Raw genomic sequence first — 18375 nt, 5'->3', positions numbered from 1 at the left:
AAAATTAAATCTAAACATAGCCAGCATCATCAGACAACAACTGGGATATAAATCTCACAGCACAAAGCACAATTTAAAATAAAAGCCTTCTTCTAGCTACTATAATAGTCTAAATTATTTTCCGTCAGTACCACTACTTAAGTTAAATACTGGTAGTCTCTGACACACAGAAGTCCTTAATTATCTTGGCCAAGCATGGACAGAAGTCTTACGAGGAGTTCCGCAAAATTACAGGAGTAGTTGAAAAGGAAAACAGGACTGGTAAAGGAAGAGAAAGGGGTGACATTCTCTCACAAAGGGCTTATACAATGATGCATGACACCTGAGAGCCCCAGGTCAATCCTTATGGAACTTTTTTTTTAATGGAACAAGTAGAAGAATTGCAGAGCTGTCCCACTAGACTGGAATATGAAGAGTAAAATTTATAACTACCTCCAAGTCTAGTTTGGAAGTACAAATTTCAAATAGATTCTTCTTTATTTTAAAAACTTTTTTTTTCTCTTGGTTGAAATGATTCACTCCCAAAACTGGGGTCACTTGAACGCCTATGAGCCACATCTGGAACGTGGGATGCTTAGCCCAGGGAGGCACGGCCATGGGCCGCCTAAAGGGAACATAGAGAGGTACCACATCTCCTCACCTGGGACCAACCCTGGGGCTTCCCGGCAATTCCTGCCCCTCTTCTTCATCACTCACTGCTCCACCCTGATGGTCTGCTGCGACCCTGTTTCTTCAGCTTCAACTTGGAATCCCTCTCTACTAACAAAATTCCTGACCCCAACCTGGCCAGGACTCTCTTCCTTCCATCAGAGCCAGCCAACATGCTACCTTGACCCCACTGAAGCTGGGATACTGAGCAGCTCATGTTTCAAACCACAAGAAATGTGAGCCGAATAATTTAATTAGACATCCTATGGAAGAACTTGAGAAGCGATGTTGGAATGGGGTTTGAATTGAGAGCCAGGAAAACTGGGTTCTCATCTGAGCTCTGCCTCTAATTAGCTGCATAATCTTAGGGGAAAGTTTCAACTTTCTATATCCATACAATAAAGAGCTCTCTAGGATCGCCAGGCTTCCTTTGTGGTTTAAAAATTCCACAGTTCTGTGAACATGGAATCCCAAGTCTCTCTCTCTCAAATCATTTATCCAAGTGCTAAGAATTGCTTTATGAGAAACAAAAACATAAAAGACGTCCAGAAAAAAGATGAATACTGTATCTGCTCTGATTTATAGTTGTATTACCCCACTTATTTTTTTAATGAAAGGAAATGTTAGATCAAAAGGAGGGAAGATTCACTATGCAGACTTAAACAAATATAGGCGTGAGTATTAACAAAGACATACTTTTGCGTCATCATTTATTTTTCATAACTCTCTCAACTCATATGATACTGAATTTTTTAATTAATCACTTTACAATGGGCATTAAATTATAACAAAACAACTCTCTTAATTCCTGGTGGAAAGTATGTATATCCATACGGGTGTTTAAAATATCATATTTTATAGGATTCTAATTAAGAGACTGAAACAAAAGCCCACCCTTCCTCTGGGACCACAAGAACAATGAGCTAGAGACAATATCCCAGAGCGGTGGGTGGGCTGCAACCTGAGCCAGCTCCATGGATCTGCCACAGACTGTCTCCCCATCTCTCCTGTTCAAAGGAGTAAATGGCTGGGAGTGTTCTCTCTCAGACAGAAAAACAAACATCCAGGGTAGCCCAGAAGGGAGTGTGGGCTTCGAAACAGGAAGAGACGGCTCCTTGGATGTTCTAAGAACAACTCCAAGGAGAGGCGAGGCTGTAGTACACCAGCTGAGACACTGAGTCAGAAGAAGTAAAGAATGTTCTCTTCAAGAGGAGGTAACTGGTCAGTAGGCACATGGCTACAGAATGGAGAGAGTAAAAGGAAATTTCCTAGGTACCTGGGGTCTTACCTCCAAGATGGGCCTAGAGGCCTGGAGACAGCCTAAAGTCAAACGGTGCCCGCGGCCCACTCTGACGACCTGTGGGACAGAGAAGCCCAACAGGCTGCAGAGCGTGGTCAACTCCAATCTACCCTTAAGCTAAAACGTGGACTATCTTTGCTTAGCATTGTGTAATTCCATGTAAAGCATCCTGTACTTGTGTTTATTTTTGTGTTGTTTTAATTTACTTAGAACTATCCCTTCAAACCTTTGAGGGCTTGATGCCTTTGTCAGAGAAATAGTACTTTGATCTTCCAGGAGAAGGATAACCTTGGAGTGGGAGTAAAAGGGGGCCAGTGCTCAAAACCCAGGTGGTCTAGTGAGACTGAGCTCTTTAGATTGGCGTCCCTCAGCCTGGCTCATCTCCCTCACCAAACAAGTGAGCCCCGGGTTGGATTTTTATTGCGCTCAGCTTGGCCAAGTGGACAGCATCCACTTAAATGTTCTAAAGTTATCTCGAATTTTCAACTACTGCTATTAGATAGATGGCTCTCAACACCTTCCTTTCATCCCTAGGCCTGAACCAAACCACAGGTATCTCACGTATTGTGGAGTTAGGTCCCTTTGACATCTGCTGGAAATGCCCTCTTGGCTGTATTTGTCTCCACATTAAATGTTTTGTATCCAGTGCAGTATTAAAATTACTGTTAGACAAGTCTGGGAACTTTGCTGTGACTTATTGAGCACAGTGGTAACGAAACCTTTCCAAATATCTGGCAGATGCATTCATTTCAGAGCAGATGACTCACTTTTGAGAGGATTCAGTCCCGAACTAGGCTGGAAACTGAAATTGACACAGGGCGTTCCCTACATCATTTCGGAGATCAAGTCTTGGCAGCTGACCCACAGTGTTCTACAAAGATCAGACAATTTAGTTTTAGGGAAGCAGTTTCCCGAGAATTCTCAATGTTCAGTTCACTAATAATTAAGAAAATGGACAAAGCATGGGACAAAACAAGGGTCTAGAGAAGGAATTTAAGTTTCTGGAGAGATGTAACAAAAAACAACTCCCAAGCAGCCAATGAAAACATTACAAGGACTCGGCCCTGATGGGGCAGAGAAATGGACCTCTCTCTGTCTCTAACAGCTCCTCTCCAACAGCTCCTGCACGATCCCCAAGCTTCCATCTTTAACCGTCTTTCTCTGTTCCAACTCAATAGTCATCCTGTGTCACATCAATGACTTCCCAGCTGTACATCCTGACTATACAATGATTTAGGGTACTCTTGTATGAACCTCAGTGTAGCACCCAAATGGGTATGCTCGCCTTTCCTCTATCATCCCTCTTATCCATTCTCCGCACAGCTGCTAGTCATCTTTCTAAAACTCTTCTCTGATAGGGTCATACCTCAGCTTAAACTCTTTCAACGACGCCTCACTGCCACCAGAATAAAGTCCAAACTCCTCAGCATGACCTAAGACTTTTGGTGACCAGCTGTACTGACTTTTCTGGATCCTTCTCCTGCCCTTCAGCACATGGGGTACTTCTGACTCCTTAATGTATGGGGCCATCTGCCTGGCTGCAGAGCTGCTCCTACTGACATGAGGGCTCCTGCAGCAGTTACCCTCGATTAGCATGCCTGCCATTCTACTGAATTACTCAACAACCTTCCTGTATCTCCTACCAGACTTGAGAACCACAGACTATGCTATTATCTTTACTTCTCCAACACCCATCATAACATCTGGCACAATATAAATGTTTGTTGAGTGAATGGGAAGTTGGGATTTTAAAATGGGGATGGTTCTATTTAGTTGTGAGATCACTTGGGGTTCCAAATGAGATAGTGTCTCAGCAACTGGTGAGGCATCTGGCAGCTTCTGTCACCACATAATGTCCTGTTTCCTAAAATGTCATATACATTTATAAATTTCAGTAGACCTTTGAGAGTCATAAAAATTTCATTCTGCTCCCTTCTCAAACCTCCAAAATTATACATTACATAATTGCCTGTCCAAGTGCAGCAAGTTATAACTAATTAAGCTAAATGTTCAGAATCCTTAATGCCCAGACTCATCAATTAAGTTCAGTTTTTAAAGAAATTTGTTTGTTTGTTTATGTTTGGTTTGGTATTACAAAGAAGCTTATTTTTAATCACTTCTTAACCTACCACTGCAAAAGTGAGAACAGGGGGGTATCCAGAAAACCAAGAATGTCCTTGTGGTCATTCAGGGGACAAGTGGCAAGTCCAGTTTCCCCCGTAGTAAGAGGCTCAGCCTCTCCACACTACATGACTTTGCAACTAAAAACTGCCATCTCAAAAATAAACCTACATTACCTACAGGAGAAGAAAGAGGCTGCAATAAGCTTCCTAGTCCCTCAGCTCCCTCTCTGCCAACTGAAAGACATCAGCCAAGGCATGCAAAAAGCTTTCCTGGATGGTGGTGTCTCTTTGAATTCTCACACATCTATGAGAATCCAAATTTTAGAGCAATTGTTATCTCTGAATTACAGTTAAGAAATGTGAGTTTTAGGAAGGTTTATTGCTTACCTAAAAACACAGATTAGTAACAGAGAGACCTGGGGCTAAAACCTAGGGTCATATGACTAAATCTTGGGTCTTGCCACTACCCCTAATGTCCAGAGCACCTGCCATTCCTCTGATTCATCTGTATTCCATTTGATAATATAACCTTGAGAAATGTATAAGCAAATATAGTTTCTTTTGTTTCCTAGTTGTCTGCATATGGCTCTGTATGTCCTTCTTTAGAATGCAATTCTAGTTGTTAAAAAGACCATAGTTTTGTGTGAACACCTAGCATGGTGAACATGCCTCATGTTAAAACATGTCCATTATTTACACATTCCAATATACCGATGAACTTTCAGGAAGGCATACTCCCTCATGTGCCCTTCATCATTCACATGCAAGGTTTATCTTATGCATCGAGGATAATTTCACTCAAATCCCTCTGTGCATTAACCAGCACCACCACCACGCTGGTCTTGTAAGAGCAGCACTTCAGCTCCTAGGATGCCATCCAAAGTCTTATCTTAAACAGTGGAGCAGAGGTTATCCTTTGCAGATAAAATGCTAAGTAGATTCGAGGACTTCCGACATCACAGAACTTCAGTGAACTTCCTGAATTTGTCCTCTCTGGTCTCAATACACACTCAGCATGCACACTCAGAGTGCTGCTGCACAATCCATGCAGGGCACACCTGGCAGTATCCAGGTTCTGCCAGGCAACTGTGGTAGAAAAAGGCAGAGGTATGGACCCAGCAGGACCCTTTCAGGTTGTAGGAACCATAAAGATTTTGTGTGTAGTAGTATGTTAAATGGCATCTGATAATTCTGAGGCCAAAACCTCAATTTATTTTTCTTTAAGGACTTTTGTTTTTTGTGGTTGCATGCAAACATATTATGCCTCCTTCTCGTCTACTCCTCTGATCTGCCACCTTTGGATATGCTCTTACCACCTCAAAGGCAGCTGGTGCCAAGATCCCAAAGTCATCCATGCATTCAATGCATATTAAGTGCTTACCATGGATATGCCTTTAAGTTTGGTGAGCTGAACAAGAAGGTTTTAAACAAATTAAGGAACAAATGTAACAGTCAAGGTAATAATAATAACCAAATGTTCTAAATCACCTTTTCCTGTCACATTGCTAGTAAGAAAAGAAGGTTACAATACAGCCATGCATTGCTTAATGACTGGGATATGTTCTGAGAAATGTGACCCACCTTTTAAACTTACTTTTTAAACAATCAGTGGGGCTACTCTGCTAGGTAACGGACTTGAGAGAGCAAGGACAGGATCCGGAAGACTCATATGAGGCTCTTGCATTAACCAAGGCAAGAAAGGATAAAGGCTATGGCCTTGGTGCAGCGGTGGGAATACCAAATGATGACTCTTACTGTTACCCCACACCAGCCTATTCCCATTGCCTGCTTTCCAAATCCTCCTCATTCTCCTTCAAGCGGCACCTCTCCTTGGCCAACCTGACATTAGCTCCCTCAGCCCAATACACCTCTAAATTTCTCCATACCCAATCCTCTCCTTGCTGTTCATAGATAGAACTCTTTCTCCTTCCTGAACTCTTCCCCCAAAGCCCCTTAATTCCATCCCCACTAATCCCTCAAGAGCCTTTGCTTCAAAACACATCCCCATAATATCTTGTATCCTCAATCTCGTCTACATTTCTGGACTTCCCTCTCATTTCCCCAATCCTGATTAAACCTCTTGTTATCGACTGGAGTCACGAGGAGTCCTTCTCTTTCCTACTATTTAGGTAATGCTAACCTCTGTGTCCCACCCACTCACTTCCTCAGCCCTGCCTTGAAACTGTCTTCTTTGGCAATGACGTCCTAGTTACCAACTCCAATGACCTTTTTCTCCACCTCATCAGCAGGAGCACAGGACTGTCTGCCCTTTCTGCTTGCTTCTTCAAACTCCTCTCCCTGCTTCCAGGACCCTGCAGTTTCCTGCTTCTTTCCCACGCTTTCTGTCTCTGCTTCCCACCTCCCTTTTTCCTAAGTAAAGGCGCTCTCCAAGACATAGTGCCCGTGGAGGCACTGTCATGCTCCTGAGCCCAGACCTCCTCTTTAACTCTCTTAAGCAGCGACTTCTGTATTTCCAACCACTTACAGGACTCTTAGCACCCAGATGTCCCACTATCTCAAACTTGATATTCCTAGATAAATTCCCATGAGACTGAATTTGTCCTGATGCTAGTCACATTCTTCTTCTTATTATTAATATTAACTATCTCTTCCCCTAAGTCTTGAGCAATTTGAAAGCAGGAACCCCTGTATTATATTTATACTCTAAGCATCTCACGAGGCTGAGCCCTTTGCACAAATAGTACACCTATAAATTAGAATCTAAATACAAACACTCTTCAACTCAGCTGATCAGTGCTATCTGAAAAATAAGCTTTTCTTTTTAAGGCATATTTGATAATGAAACAATGATCTGTCACTGTTTTCTGTAATAGTCATTACTTGAATTAGAATTAAAATCTCATCTACTGAAGGTCTGCCCAGTGTCAATTCAGAAATACTATTAATCCAGATTTTTCAGGTATATTCAATCGTAGACGTGAATTAATATCCCAGAAACCATAATATTCACAGAAAGTTACATTGTTGGCCACTGAATTCTGACTGACAAAAATTTCGAGGAATTTATTGAAAGAACATTTTTCAATACAAAGCCCAAACGAAGTACTGAGAAGATTTTTTTGGCAGTATATAATAAAAAGTGAGGACAAAACACTGTGAAAAAACTGTTTTCTTTTCAAAAGGACAGATGGGAAATGAGATCAGGGACTTCCAGGCCCTTTGTAAGTAGCTGGGCCTGGCTTCCTTTTCAGGTCAGTGGTTTGTAGATCATTATCAGTCTCATGTAAGTAGAAGAGGAAAAGAAACAGAGGAAAAATAAAAATCAGGATGTTATTTAAAAGGAAATGGATTAACCACATTTTTCTATACAATGCTGAGAACACTCTAGGATTCTCCTGTATCTAAACATTTCCAAAAGTGAAAATTTTTAGGATTTCCAATTCTTAATAATCTTTTCTCTGTATTCTCATCTTTTCTTTTAAATGCTCCTGCTAAGAGATTTGATAGTGATAATACATCATGAAACGTCAGTAGGAAGAGCACCTGAGAAATCACTCCTCACCTGACGTCGCACACAACTTTAAGGATGATGACAATTTCACATCCACATAGCACAGAAATCCTGTAACAACATGCTTTTTTAAGTTGTGGTAAAATATACATAAAATTTACCACATTAACCATTTTTAAGTATACAGTTCAGCAGCATTAAGAACATTCTCAATGTTATGTCCATCCACAGAACTCTTTTCATCTTGCAAAACAAACTCTGTACCCATTAAACAACTCCTTATTCCCTCTCCCCCAGCCCTTGGCAACCACCATTCTAACTTTCTGTCTCTATGAATTTGACTGCTCTAGGTACTTCATATAATTGGAATCACACAATATTTGTCCTTTGGTGACTGGCTTTTCATGTAGCATAATGTCCTCAAGGTCTATCCATGTTGTGGCATGTATCAGAATTTCCTTCCTTTTTAAGGCTGAATAATATTCCATTGTGTGCATAATACTACAATTTGTTTAACCATTCATCCACAGATGGACACTTGGGTTGTTTCCACCTCTTGGCTACGGTGAACATGAATGTACAAGTATCTCTGAGTCCCTGCTTTCAATTCTTTTGGGTACATCACCAGAAGTGGAATATGACATGCTCTTTTTATTTCTTCCATACAAACTCTATGCCTTGTTAGCTTATGTCAAACACCAAAGTCTAATTTTTGTGAAATATAAATGATATGTATAAATTGTCTCCCACTATCTCTTATTATTTACTACCTTTTCCATATTCTATCACTTTCATAACTGCACAAACATTAGTAAGCTGTGGAACAATCTAGGATACAAGAAGCTTGGTGGATCGACGGCAACAGTTAAGAACGTCACCACCACCAGCTTCATCTGGGAAATACTTGAAGGAGAATCATGACCAGAAATCAATGGCCAGACCCACATGGAGTCCTGGGCAATTACTTTCAGTTACACATAGATTTGTCATTTCTTAAACTACAGATTAACTTACACTTCTTGATCTAAAACATTTTAATCATAAAGGTTAGCACCTCTGTCTAACTGCCTAGTAAAGTTTACCTACAGTTTACCTATGGAAAAGTAAGTGCTCAGACTTAACGCCAAGTTAACTTGATGAGGCCACGAAACTCTAAGGTTCATTAGTCAGCCGAAAGTATGCTCCTTTTAAGACTCTATTTTGCCTCCACTTTTTTATTTCAGAAATTATCTAATTTCCACCAACCAAATCACTGATAAGGCATAAAGCTTTACAAATCTAGTCACCAGCACTTCCACATGTACTCAGTGATATTCATATTTACCTCCTGAATCAAACAAAACTACCTACTATTCATAATAATTTCACTAATTTTAAGTGAAGCCAGAAGTATCCAACCCTAGTACCCAGTGTGCAGAGCTTATGTGGATGTGGACAGAGATGGGAAGGGTGGGAGGACAGAGAGGCACAAACACCTGCCTGAGTCTTCCTCAGGGCCGCAACACAGGTGGTGACACTTGAACACAAAAAGCATAAGAAGCCATAGTGAAAAGCCCAAGACAACGTACTTAGGTATTAATGGACACAGTGTAGACAGCAAGCATTAGAGGAATTAGGAGAATGGGAGGAAAATCACTGTGGACTTGACCAGCTTCAGAGACGTGAAATCTAAAGTCACCTTGGAAGAGCAAGAAGTTTCCAGAAGGATGAAAAAGAAGGGATGATATTGCTGGCAAGGAGAACCACAAAGCCAAGGCAGAGACAGAAGAGAACAGATCGCCGAGCGCCAGGTCTGATTCTGAAAAAAGATGTGCAGTCAGCTAGTGAGGGCTGTATCAGCTATGGCATTCTTGTCCCTGGCTGTGGCAGATAAAATTTTACTTCACTAATATTCTGATGGCTGAGAACTATCCTTTTGTTTTGTAAAATCCACATTTACATCACGTCTCTCAGTTTTTTTGTTTTAAACATTCTTCCCCCACTCTTAGGCAAGTACATCTGACAGACAAAGCTTCTCTCCAAAAGACTCGTTTTCAAAGAACACTCTAACATCCTCAGGAGCTGATGGATAGCAACACACGTCCCACTCTAGAACTGCACAGATGGATCCTCACTATTCACACATATTTTGGAAAATTATCATTCTGAATATATTTGACAGAACTTCACCAAAGTTTTATTATTTTAATAGTTAAATAATATTGCTTAATTAGTAAGGGTAGTACTGCAAATTAACCCCCAGCATGCATTTTGCTCACTATTTGACCCATTTCCTAACCAATTTGCTATCTTTTTTCCATATGAAATAAAATACTTTCCCTTGATCTAATTTGTTCCCTCTGCCTCTAATAAGACAATAATTCCACTCCTATTCTGCCTAAAAAAATAAGGACAGACAGAAGGAATCTGTGGCACTGCCAAAACATTTTGCTCATTCAACTAACTAGACAGTAATTAGAATCACCAAGACAATTTAGCAAAAATGTACCGTGTAAATGCCCTTACTTGATTAGAATAGGGAAGTCTCCAAGAAAACAAATAACAGCATCCAAACTTGAATAGGGCCCATCACAATTACTGTGATGGGGATCAAAGCTGAAATTTAAGCTCCTTAATCTTTGGAAAGACTTCCTGAAAACAGAAAATATTACTCGCCCATTCAATTCCGGTCAGCAAAATGTCTTTCCTAGCATCTTTGCCTTTCCTAGAATATTTGTGCCTGGTATCCCCAGAGAAGTAGTTACAGGTGAACAGGACAAAGGAGTTTTTCTCAAAGTTTCAACCATCTGATTCTACAGCTGCTTAAACATCCAGGTTCTTTGCCCCTGAGCTAAAAGACGACACTAAATTACCTGTATCTTGTTTCTTTGGTTTGTTTGCTTCTTAAGCATTTTATCTCAGAGCTGCAAACACAACTTTGCATTCTAGGTTGCAAAACTCAAAATAACTTTGTTACTCTAATTAAAACCCAGAAGAATACATACTTCATGCTCAGAGAAACTTGAGATAACCTTTAGCTTCCTCAGAGCACACTACAGGAAAAATATGTCAACATGGAGTATAATTTGTAATCATCGGATTTAACTTCTCATGCTAATACATTTGTTGCCAAAACCACAGGCGAAGGCATCATTCTGATATTTCCATTTATTTGTCCTTTAAATGGGTAGTCTATTCATGCAATGAAGCTTTCAAAGCATTATATTTTTGGGCATGATCTGAAACTATTTATCAGTGGAGCACACTTTGGCAGCAGCATCACACTAATGGCCAATTTCAATCCCATGGCATTCCTTATTTTTCAGGAAAGAACTAAAGAATAATCATTTTCTCCATATGAATCTCTAACAAGTTAGAAAAAGTGAACATTTGTGAAAATTCTCACCTTTGCTGTAAAGTGGAGACTCCTAAATTTGGTGGGGGGAAAAAACTTCAAGGAATATAATTTAACAATTGTTATTAACATGGAAGTTTTGAAAGACAATTCAGTATGCAAAGAACTGTATATAGTAGGTTATGTTCTGGGGAGTGGGATTAGAAAGAAGGTGGTTGGGGGCTGGCCCCGTGGCCGAGTGGTTAAGTTCACACGCTCCGCTGCAGGCGGCCCCGTGTTTCGTTGGTTCGAGTCCTGGGCGCGGACATGGCACTGCTCATCAGACCACGCTGAGGCAGCGTCCCACATGCCACAACTAGAAGAACCCACAACGAAGAATACACAACTATGTACCGGGGGGCTTTGGGGAGAAAAGGGAAAAAATAAAATCTTTAAAAAAAAAAAAAAAAGAAAGAAAGAAGGTGGTTGGAGGAGGCTTTTAATGTCAAGGATTTCAATAGCCCTTGTTGTTGCCTTTTTTTTTTTTTAACAAGTATGTAGTACTTTTCAAGTTAAACAACAAAGAATCAATGAAACTTAAGAAAAAAATAAGGCAGCACAATTCACAGAAGTCAGGGCTTGGATGGTAACAGCATGAGGTAGAGAAGCATGGAGGTAGAGGAGAAGGAAGCGCCAAGATCAGGTCCTAGGCAAGCGCGGGAAGCAACCAGAACCTCAAAACAGACCAAGGTGACCAGGTGGCCAGGCATCTAACACCACTGTACGGGATTCCTGGAGGAAGAATGTTATTCTGCTCCTCACTAGCCTCAAAGCTCTTGTGGGTCATTCAGCCACAGGCCATAATCAGAAAGGCTTCAAGCAACAATCTAGAGAGCAGCTCACAGCAGGAACCATCTCTGCTGGCAGCTACTGAGCTTCAAGGAACAGCACCTGCCACTGCACCAGAGCGGGAGATGTTAGGACACTCCTGATAATCCCCAAACCCTTCTCTGTGAGCCCACAATTCAGGGCCTCTCTCATTGCAGTCTCCCAGAGTGCCATCCCAAAAGGATGCACGACAAAATCCTCCACGGCTCCCCAGCAAATCCCATCCTTAAGACTTAAACATTTAGCAAAAACCCTAAATTCCTCTCCAAACAAATCTCATAAGACATAGGAGGCACTTCCGTCCATGATATCATCCCAGAGTACAGTGCTTCTATTCAAGATAAAACACACACTTGAAAAAAATGTCACACATATGTGTTATATATACATACCTGTGCATATATCTGCATATTCATCTCTGCATATATATGTGCAAAAATAATACCATTAAAAAAAAACAACTCATAAAAGAATGCCTGGATGAATACAACGACATAACTTTTCTCTCTTAAATATCAACTGCTTTTCATCTTTTAAAAATCTTAAATTAACTAAAGAAATAATAAATCAATAGATAGAAAAGAATTTTTTTAACGATCAACCACGTGGTTCTATGTATAGAAACTTAAAAGGGACCTACCTGGAAGTCATCATAAGGGAAGAGCAGCATCTCCCTTAAACAATCATTCAGGATCTGTGTCTTCTTCTGGACGATGACATTTTCATAGTCAAGTGGCTCAATCAGCTTTGGCTTTGCCTGGAAGGTGGAAAAGATAAGCAATTAAAATTCTTATAGATAAATGCAATTTCTTACAATTAAAGAACTTTCTACTTTATATGTGTTTGGTTTTTCCAACTTTTCTATAAGAATGTATTCATTTTGCTGTCAGGAAGAATCAGAAACAAGAGGTAAAAGCTGTTTTCAAAGGAACAGAAAACTTTTCACAGCACTCTGTTTACATATAGTCATGTTCGTTCAGACACTGCAGCACAAAGGAGGCTATGGAGTCTGCTGGAACTTCCAGTCATGTCTTGGGTCACCCCTGGCTAGGTCAGTCCCCTTCCAAACCTTAGGCTCTGCCAGAGCTGCCTTGCTTAGCAGTCCAGCCAGTGAAGGTTGGATGCCCACAGTGGCTCCAGTCATGACCATCCTTTCTTGGCCCAGGGCTTAAAACATCCACAGGGCTCACTATTTCATATAAGAATCTACAGAACACATCTCTGAGTCTCAAAATACCCCTGTCTATTCTGAAATATCTACAACTTACATATGTAATACCTACACCCAGAAAAATGTGGGCTGGACCAAAACCAGGCAAGCAGCGGGGAGAACGTACTACTTGAACCAGGGCTCTTGCGTGAACCTCAGGGAGTAGGAATGGCCATCCCTGGCATGCACTGAGCAGAAGAAAGAGGCAACGAGCAAAGAGGAGAAAGAAAAGAGAGAATACACCTTTTCTAGCTATTTCCAAAGTTAGCGTTCTTAGTAAAAATCTCTTTTATCTATTGCCAGTCATTGCCACGGTGTTGACTGATCACTTCCCACGTGGAAAGCACTGACTGGGCTAGGTTGGGGATAAAGAGACAGATTCAACTAACTATAGCACAGTATGCCAAGTGCTAAAATAGGCACACACACAGAGCATGATTACTTTTTGAAACTATTATTAAAAAAACATCGATATTCATAATTTCAACAAATGATATATGTATTAAAGTGACAATTAATATAAGAAATATATTAAAACCATCTGGTATGTAGCATCTAAATTAGGTATTGTGACTGAGGCTGCTTGCTATATGTTCTTAAAATCTGCCTTGTTTCCTTCCAAATGCAGCTGGACTGCATTTCCCAGCCTCCCTGTGGTTCGGTGTTGCCATGTGACTGTCTTCTGGTCAATGGCATGTGAGTGGAAGGGATGTGGCCATTGCCACGCTTGGCCCATAACAGCCTCTGCCATAGACTGAACATTTCTGTCCCCCACAAATTCCTGTTTTAAACCTAATTGCCAGTGTGACAGTACTGGGAGATGGGGCCTTTGGGAGGTGATTAGGTCATGAGAATGGAGCCCTCATGAACAGGATTAGTGCCCTTATAAGAGAGACTCCCAAGAGGTCTCTTGTCCCTTCTGCTATGTGAGGACACAGTGAGAAGATGGCCTTCTATGAAACAGGAAGTGACCCTCACAAGACACTCAGCCTGCCAGCACCTTGATCTTAGACTTCCCAGCCAGCCTCCAGAAATGTAAGAAACAAATATCTGTTGTTTAAGCCACCCATTCTGCTGTATTCTGTCAAAGTTGCCCAAACTGACTGAGACAGTCTCTCTCCCCTGCTCTCTCCTTACTTCCCTCTGCCAGCAGCACTGACTCAGGAGGCCTGAGGAGAGGGCGGAGCCCCAAGACAGAATGAGCCTGGATCCTGAATCACCCTGCAGAAGGCTGCCTGCTTAAAACCGGGGCTGAAATACCCGATGAGCAAGAACTAAATCATCTACTGTGTTAGGTCGCTGAGATTCTGGAGTTGCTTCATCAAGCAGTCAGCTTGCTCTGACTATATACATTTAATGCTCATATTTAACTCAAATTACTTGACTTAAGGAGACTCTGAAAAATGTTTTGACAAGCTAAGAAAAAACAAAATGCCCAAATAAGTGTATAAATACTATAATTAGGCAAAATATATGTTTATGGGCAGAGACTAAAAAATTTGCAATATCAAAAACAATTAAAGCTATCATAGTGAAAGGGTAGGTTACTTCTTACATTTGTAATGCTACAGATTTTACAATCAAACAAGGGGAAAACAAAGAAAAAGATTTATACAAAGTATTTTTAAAGTAAGAATTGCCACAAAAAATAACAAAAATATTCTCCAAAATATTTTAATTCAACTTAAATGATTTGTTCCTTTATTTTAGTTTGTTACACTGTATATAGTAATCAGTCTATAAGCACTTATTGGCAAAATGAATAGATGTCATGATTAGTAACTTTCTCCTTAGGAACCATGATTATATTCCTAATAAAACCCAAAGATGCATACAGCCTTCCACGATGACAGAGTTCAGGATTCTGACAGCTAAACTTCCATGACAAAGAAAGCAGACAGAGAGATACTGCAGGATGGGACAGGCACTGCATTCTCCCCTGCCCTATATAGTGTTCAGAACATGACTGCGAACCAGGGAAGTCCAGAGAGGGGGACCTAGTCCTTCACGGCAGCCCTGGGTCGCCAGAACCCTCAGCTGAATCCTTTGGACAGGACCATCAGCTCCACTCCCTCCAGGCCACAGGGTAAGGTCAACTGGTTTGTCAGAAAACAGTGCCACGATGGTAGCCCTTGTTAGAAGAGGGCAATGGAAAGGACACTGCTGAGACAGGGACTTTTCTCAGCCTGCAATGTTTGGGGTTTTTTTGCCTTGCTTCTACAGCACAGCAGCCAGTGGGGGCTTTCTCTGAGAGAGACCCAGGGCCTCACACCCTTCAGAAGTTGCACAGACACCCTAGCAAGTGGTTCCCTGTCCTCCTACAGCATGTCAGCAAACTTCTCCAAACATCCAGTGACCACAGCCACACTCCCTCCACCCATGCCTGGATCCTAGCATCGGGTACAAGTGACGGGCTCTTCCAAGTTTGTTCTTTCCTTGGCTCTGTGCTCCCTAAACAGTCTTATATTCTTAGGGCAGGGGTTGGCAAACTTTTTCTGTAAAGAGCCAAAGAGTAAATATTTTAGGGTTTGCTGGCCTTACGGTTTCTGTCACAACCAGAAAATTCTGCCATTGCAGGGCAAAAGCAGCCATAGACTGTAAATAAGTGGACCTAGCGGTATTACAATAAAACTTTATTTACAAAAACAGGCAACAGTCAGATTTGGTCCAAGGGCCACAGTTTGCTGACGTACTCTTTAGAGTTATCTTTACCCCCTCATAGTTAATCCCCTTTTTACCAATTTAATAATTCTTTATATTAATTTTCTATGTGCAATTAACTGATGTGTTTCCTGTCTCTGGACTGATACAGACAACACGTTTACAACTTCTTAAATGTATTCAATGATTATGTCTCACTTATTTGACTAAACTTGGATTGTCTAAAAGGCTTAATAAATGAAAACTCTAAAAATATTCATAGGTCAGTTTTGCCTATTTAGACACCAAATAACGGTTTTGTTACTTAGATGAATTATTGTTTTTGCCTGAAGGTATCCTAGAAGTATTTAATGACAGAATGTAATGTTGTGGACATTAAGACCACGTTGCTTTTGTGTGCTACTGTTAATTTTCAAAATGTTTTCACACAAATGACCACACTTAATCCACTGTTAAATTAATTCAACAAGGAGGCCACTACACTGAGAGGCTCCAATGACATGGCGGCCTATGTGAGCAAACAAAAATCTAAACCTGTAAATGCCTCACAGTTATGAAATTGAAACCTAAGGACAATCAATCACAAACAGCCAACTACGTTCTAAGCTATAGAAAATCAATAATTTCCTTTCTTCGCTTCCACACTTTTTCTATACTATAAGTCTCTCCCCAGCTCCTGTGGGCAGAGCGCTCCTAACCACATCCCGTTTGGTGCTGCCCTATTTGAGTCAATTTTTGCTCAAATAAACTCTTAAAATGTTTAATATGCCTTAATTTATATTTAAACACCACTTACCACCACTATAAGGTAGGCATGGAAACATCACTCCATTTTACTAAGGCTGGAAACTGAGGATCACGACTTGAGCTAATTGCCTGAAGGGTCCGACCAAGTAACCAGCAGACTGGATTAGAATGCAGTCTTCTGTCCAATAGAACTCTTTCTTCTCCAGGCTGCCCTGTTAATGGTCTGTGCTCACCAATGCTCAACCATAGTAAATGTGTGCAGAGTTTAGAAGCCAACATTTCTGTTACAGCCTGATGATGCATGTTAACCAGGAAAGCCCACAGGATGGATTTCAACAATAGGGAAAGCCGATGGGAGAATGACATGTCTTTTTTGGTCTCAAGGATTGAGAAGACTTGAAACTTGTACAAATCTTTAGGTCATTTAATGAAATGACTCCTTGAGACCTAATTGGGCAGAGGTCATCAGCAGCTGCAGGGAGCACTGTCCAAACAGAATCACTAACTCCAAGGAAAAGGGGTCAACTGAGAGCAACTTGCCCACTACCTAAGTTAGGAACAAGGCAAAAAGCTCTTACTTCAAATACAAATAACTGCCACAATGCTCCCCTCCATACATGGCCTCTACAGGGAGGAAAGAAAGAAACTATCAGAGGAGAAAGGCTTAGAATGGACATTGGTGAGGGAAGACAGGTAAAGGGACAAAAAGAAGAGAGGGGAGGAAGAGACAAAAGGGACAGAGACCTTGGGGTGGGGAAGGCAGAAGATGCAGAAGTGGAGAAAACATAAGAAAGAAGATAAAGATAGAAAAAGAAGATACAAAAAAGAAATGACAGAAGAAAGGGGCTTGGGAGCCCCGAGGGAAGTCACGTCTCTGCACCTACTCAACTGCGAGTTGACAATATAATCACCTATTTTCTACTCTTCTTTAAGCTGATGATTCACTGGTTACAGCTGTTCACTATTCTTCAGCTCCACTAAGTTTTTCCAGGTGCTCACATGAGTGGGAGGCAGCCCACTAGGGTAGGGAACCGACTGGTGACAGGGACATCACACTAACAGCAAAATGAAATTAAGCTAATTACCAGACAGCCAGTCCCCCACTCCTGGCTAAGAAGAAAGAGGCTTAGCACAGACCTGGCACACAGCCTCAGCTTTAAAGCTATCTCAACACGCTTAAATTCAATCTTTCTCCTGGTGACACAGCTCCAAGAGCTAAGTTCTTGATTTTCTATCTTCAAAAGAAAGATTCTGGGCCCAGAATTACCCAAATCAACCAGTGGTCATAGGTGGAATTGCTCCCAGGCCATCAGAACCACCATGTTTTGAAACCCTGAGAATTCACCAGTTTGAATTTTAAATATTCACGCACACTGTGTTTCCCTAAGTATGATGGGGCTGAGCCAGCTCCTGAGTCTGCCACATTCAGAACCTACACGGTGCGTGATTATACTGCTTTTATAGTGTGTGAAAAAAGTAACTCCATCTAGACACAAGCCCGCAGCTTTCTCTCTCATTTGGAGGTGAAAAGTCTTTATCTGTGAATATTCATTTCTCAGGTTATTATGAAATCAGAAAGAAAGAGGACTGTGGTACTTTCAGTTCACAACAATCTACAGCAGTGGTTTTCAAAGTGGGGTCCCAGGAACAGCACCATCAGCATCACCTGGGAAGTTGTTACAAATGTAAATTCTGAGGCCCTACCCCAAAGCTCAATCAGGAATTCCAGAGGTGGGCACCAGCTATCTGTGCTTGAACAAGCTCTCCAGGGGATTCTGAAGAACATTCGGTCTATGATGATGCCCGAGAAACCGTGTTAGAATTTGTAAACTCATGGATAAAAAAGGAACAAGCCCACTGCTGAGCTTCTTGACCTCCTTGGGATTACAGAGCCCTTTAAGAGCCTGGTCTCCACCCCAACCAGAAATGTACATACACACTCCTTTCCAAATCTCATACAGTTTTGGGGAGAAGGTTGTCATTCCCTGGAGAACAGCCATGGAAGACACCCTG

General features: G+C 41.3%; 1 protein-coding gene across 14 annotated transcripts in view; it reads right to left on the bottom strand.

Annotated features, from left to right (window-relative positions):
• Positions 1–18375, bottom strand: part of DOCK9 (dedicator of cytokinesis 9) — a 273741-nt gene that overhangs the window by 136556 nt on the left and 118810 nt on the right. For all 14 annotated transcript variants that reach the window (XM_046664993.1, XM_046664998.1, XM_046664997.1 and 11 more), the window contains exon 2: positions 12385–12501. In XM_046664993.1, the coding sequence (XP_046520949.1) occupies positions 12385–12501 (117 nt within the window). The remainder of the gene's footprint in view (positions 1–12384; positions 12502–18375) is intronic.

Source organism: Equus quagga, chromosome 6 (genome assembly GCF_021613505.1).
Source record: "Equus quagga isolate Etosha38 chromosome 6, UCLA_HA_Equagga_1.0, whole genome shotgun sequence".
NCBI classification, from domain to species: domain Eukaryota; kingdom Metazoa; phylum Chordata; class Mammalia; order Perissodactyla; family Equidae; genus Equus; species Equus quagga.
Note: the sequence above shows the minus strand (reverse complement) of the source record. Positions and strands in the feature narration are given on the sequence as shown.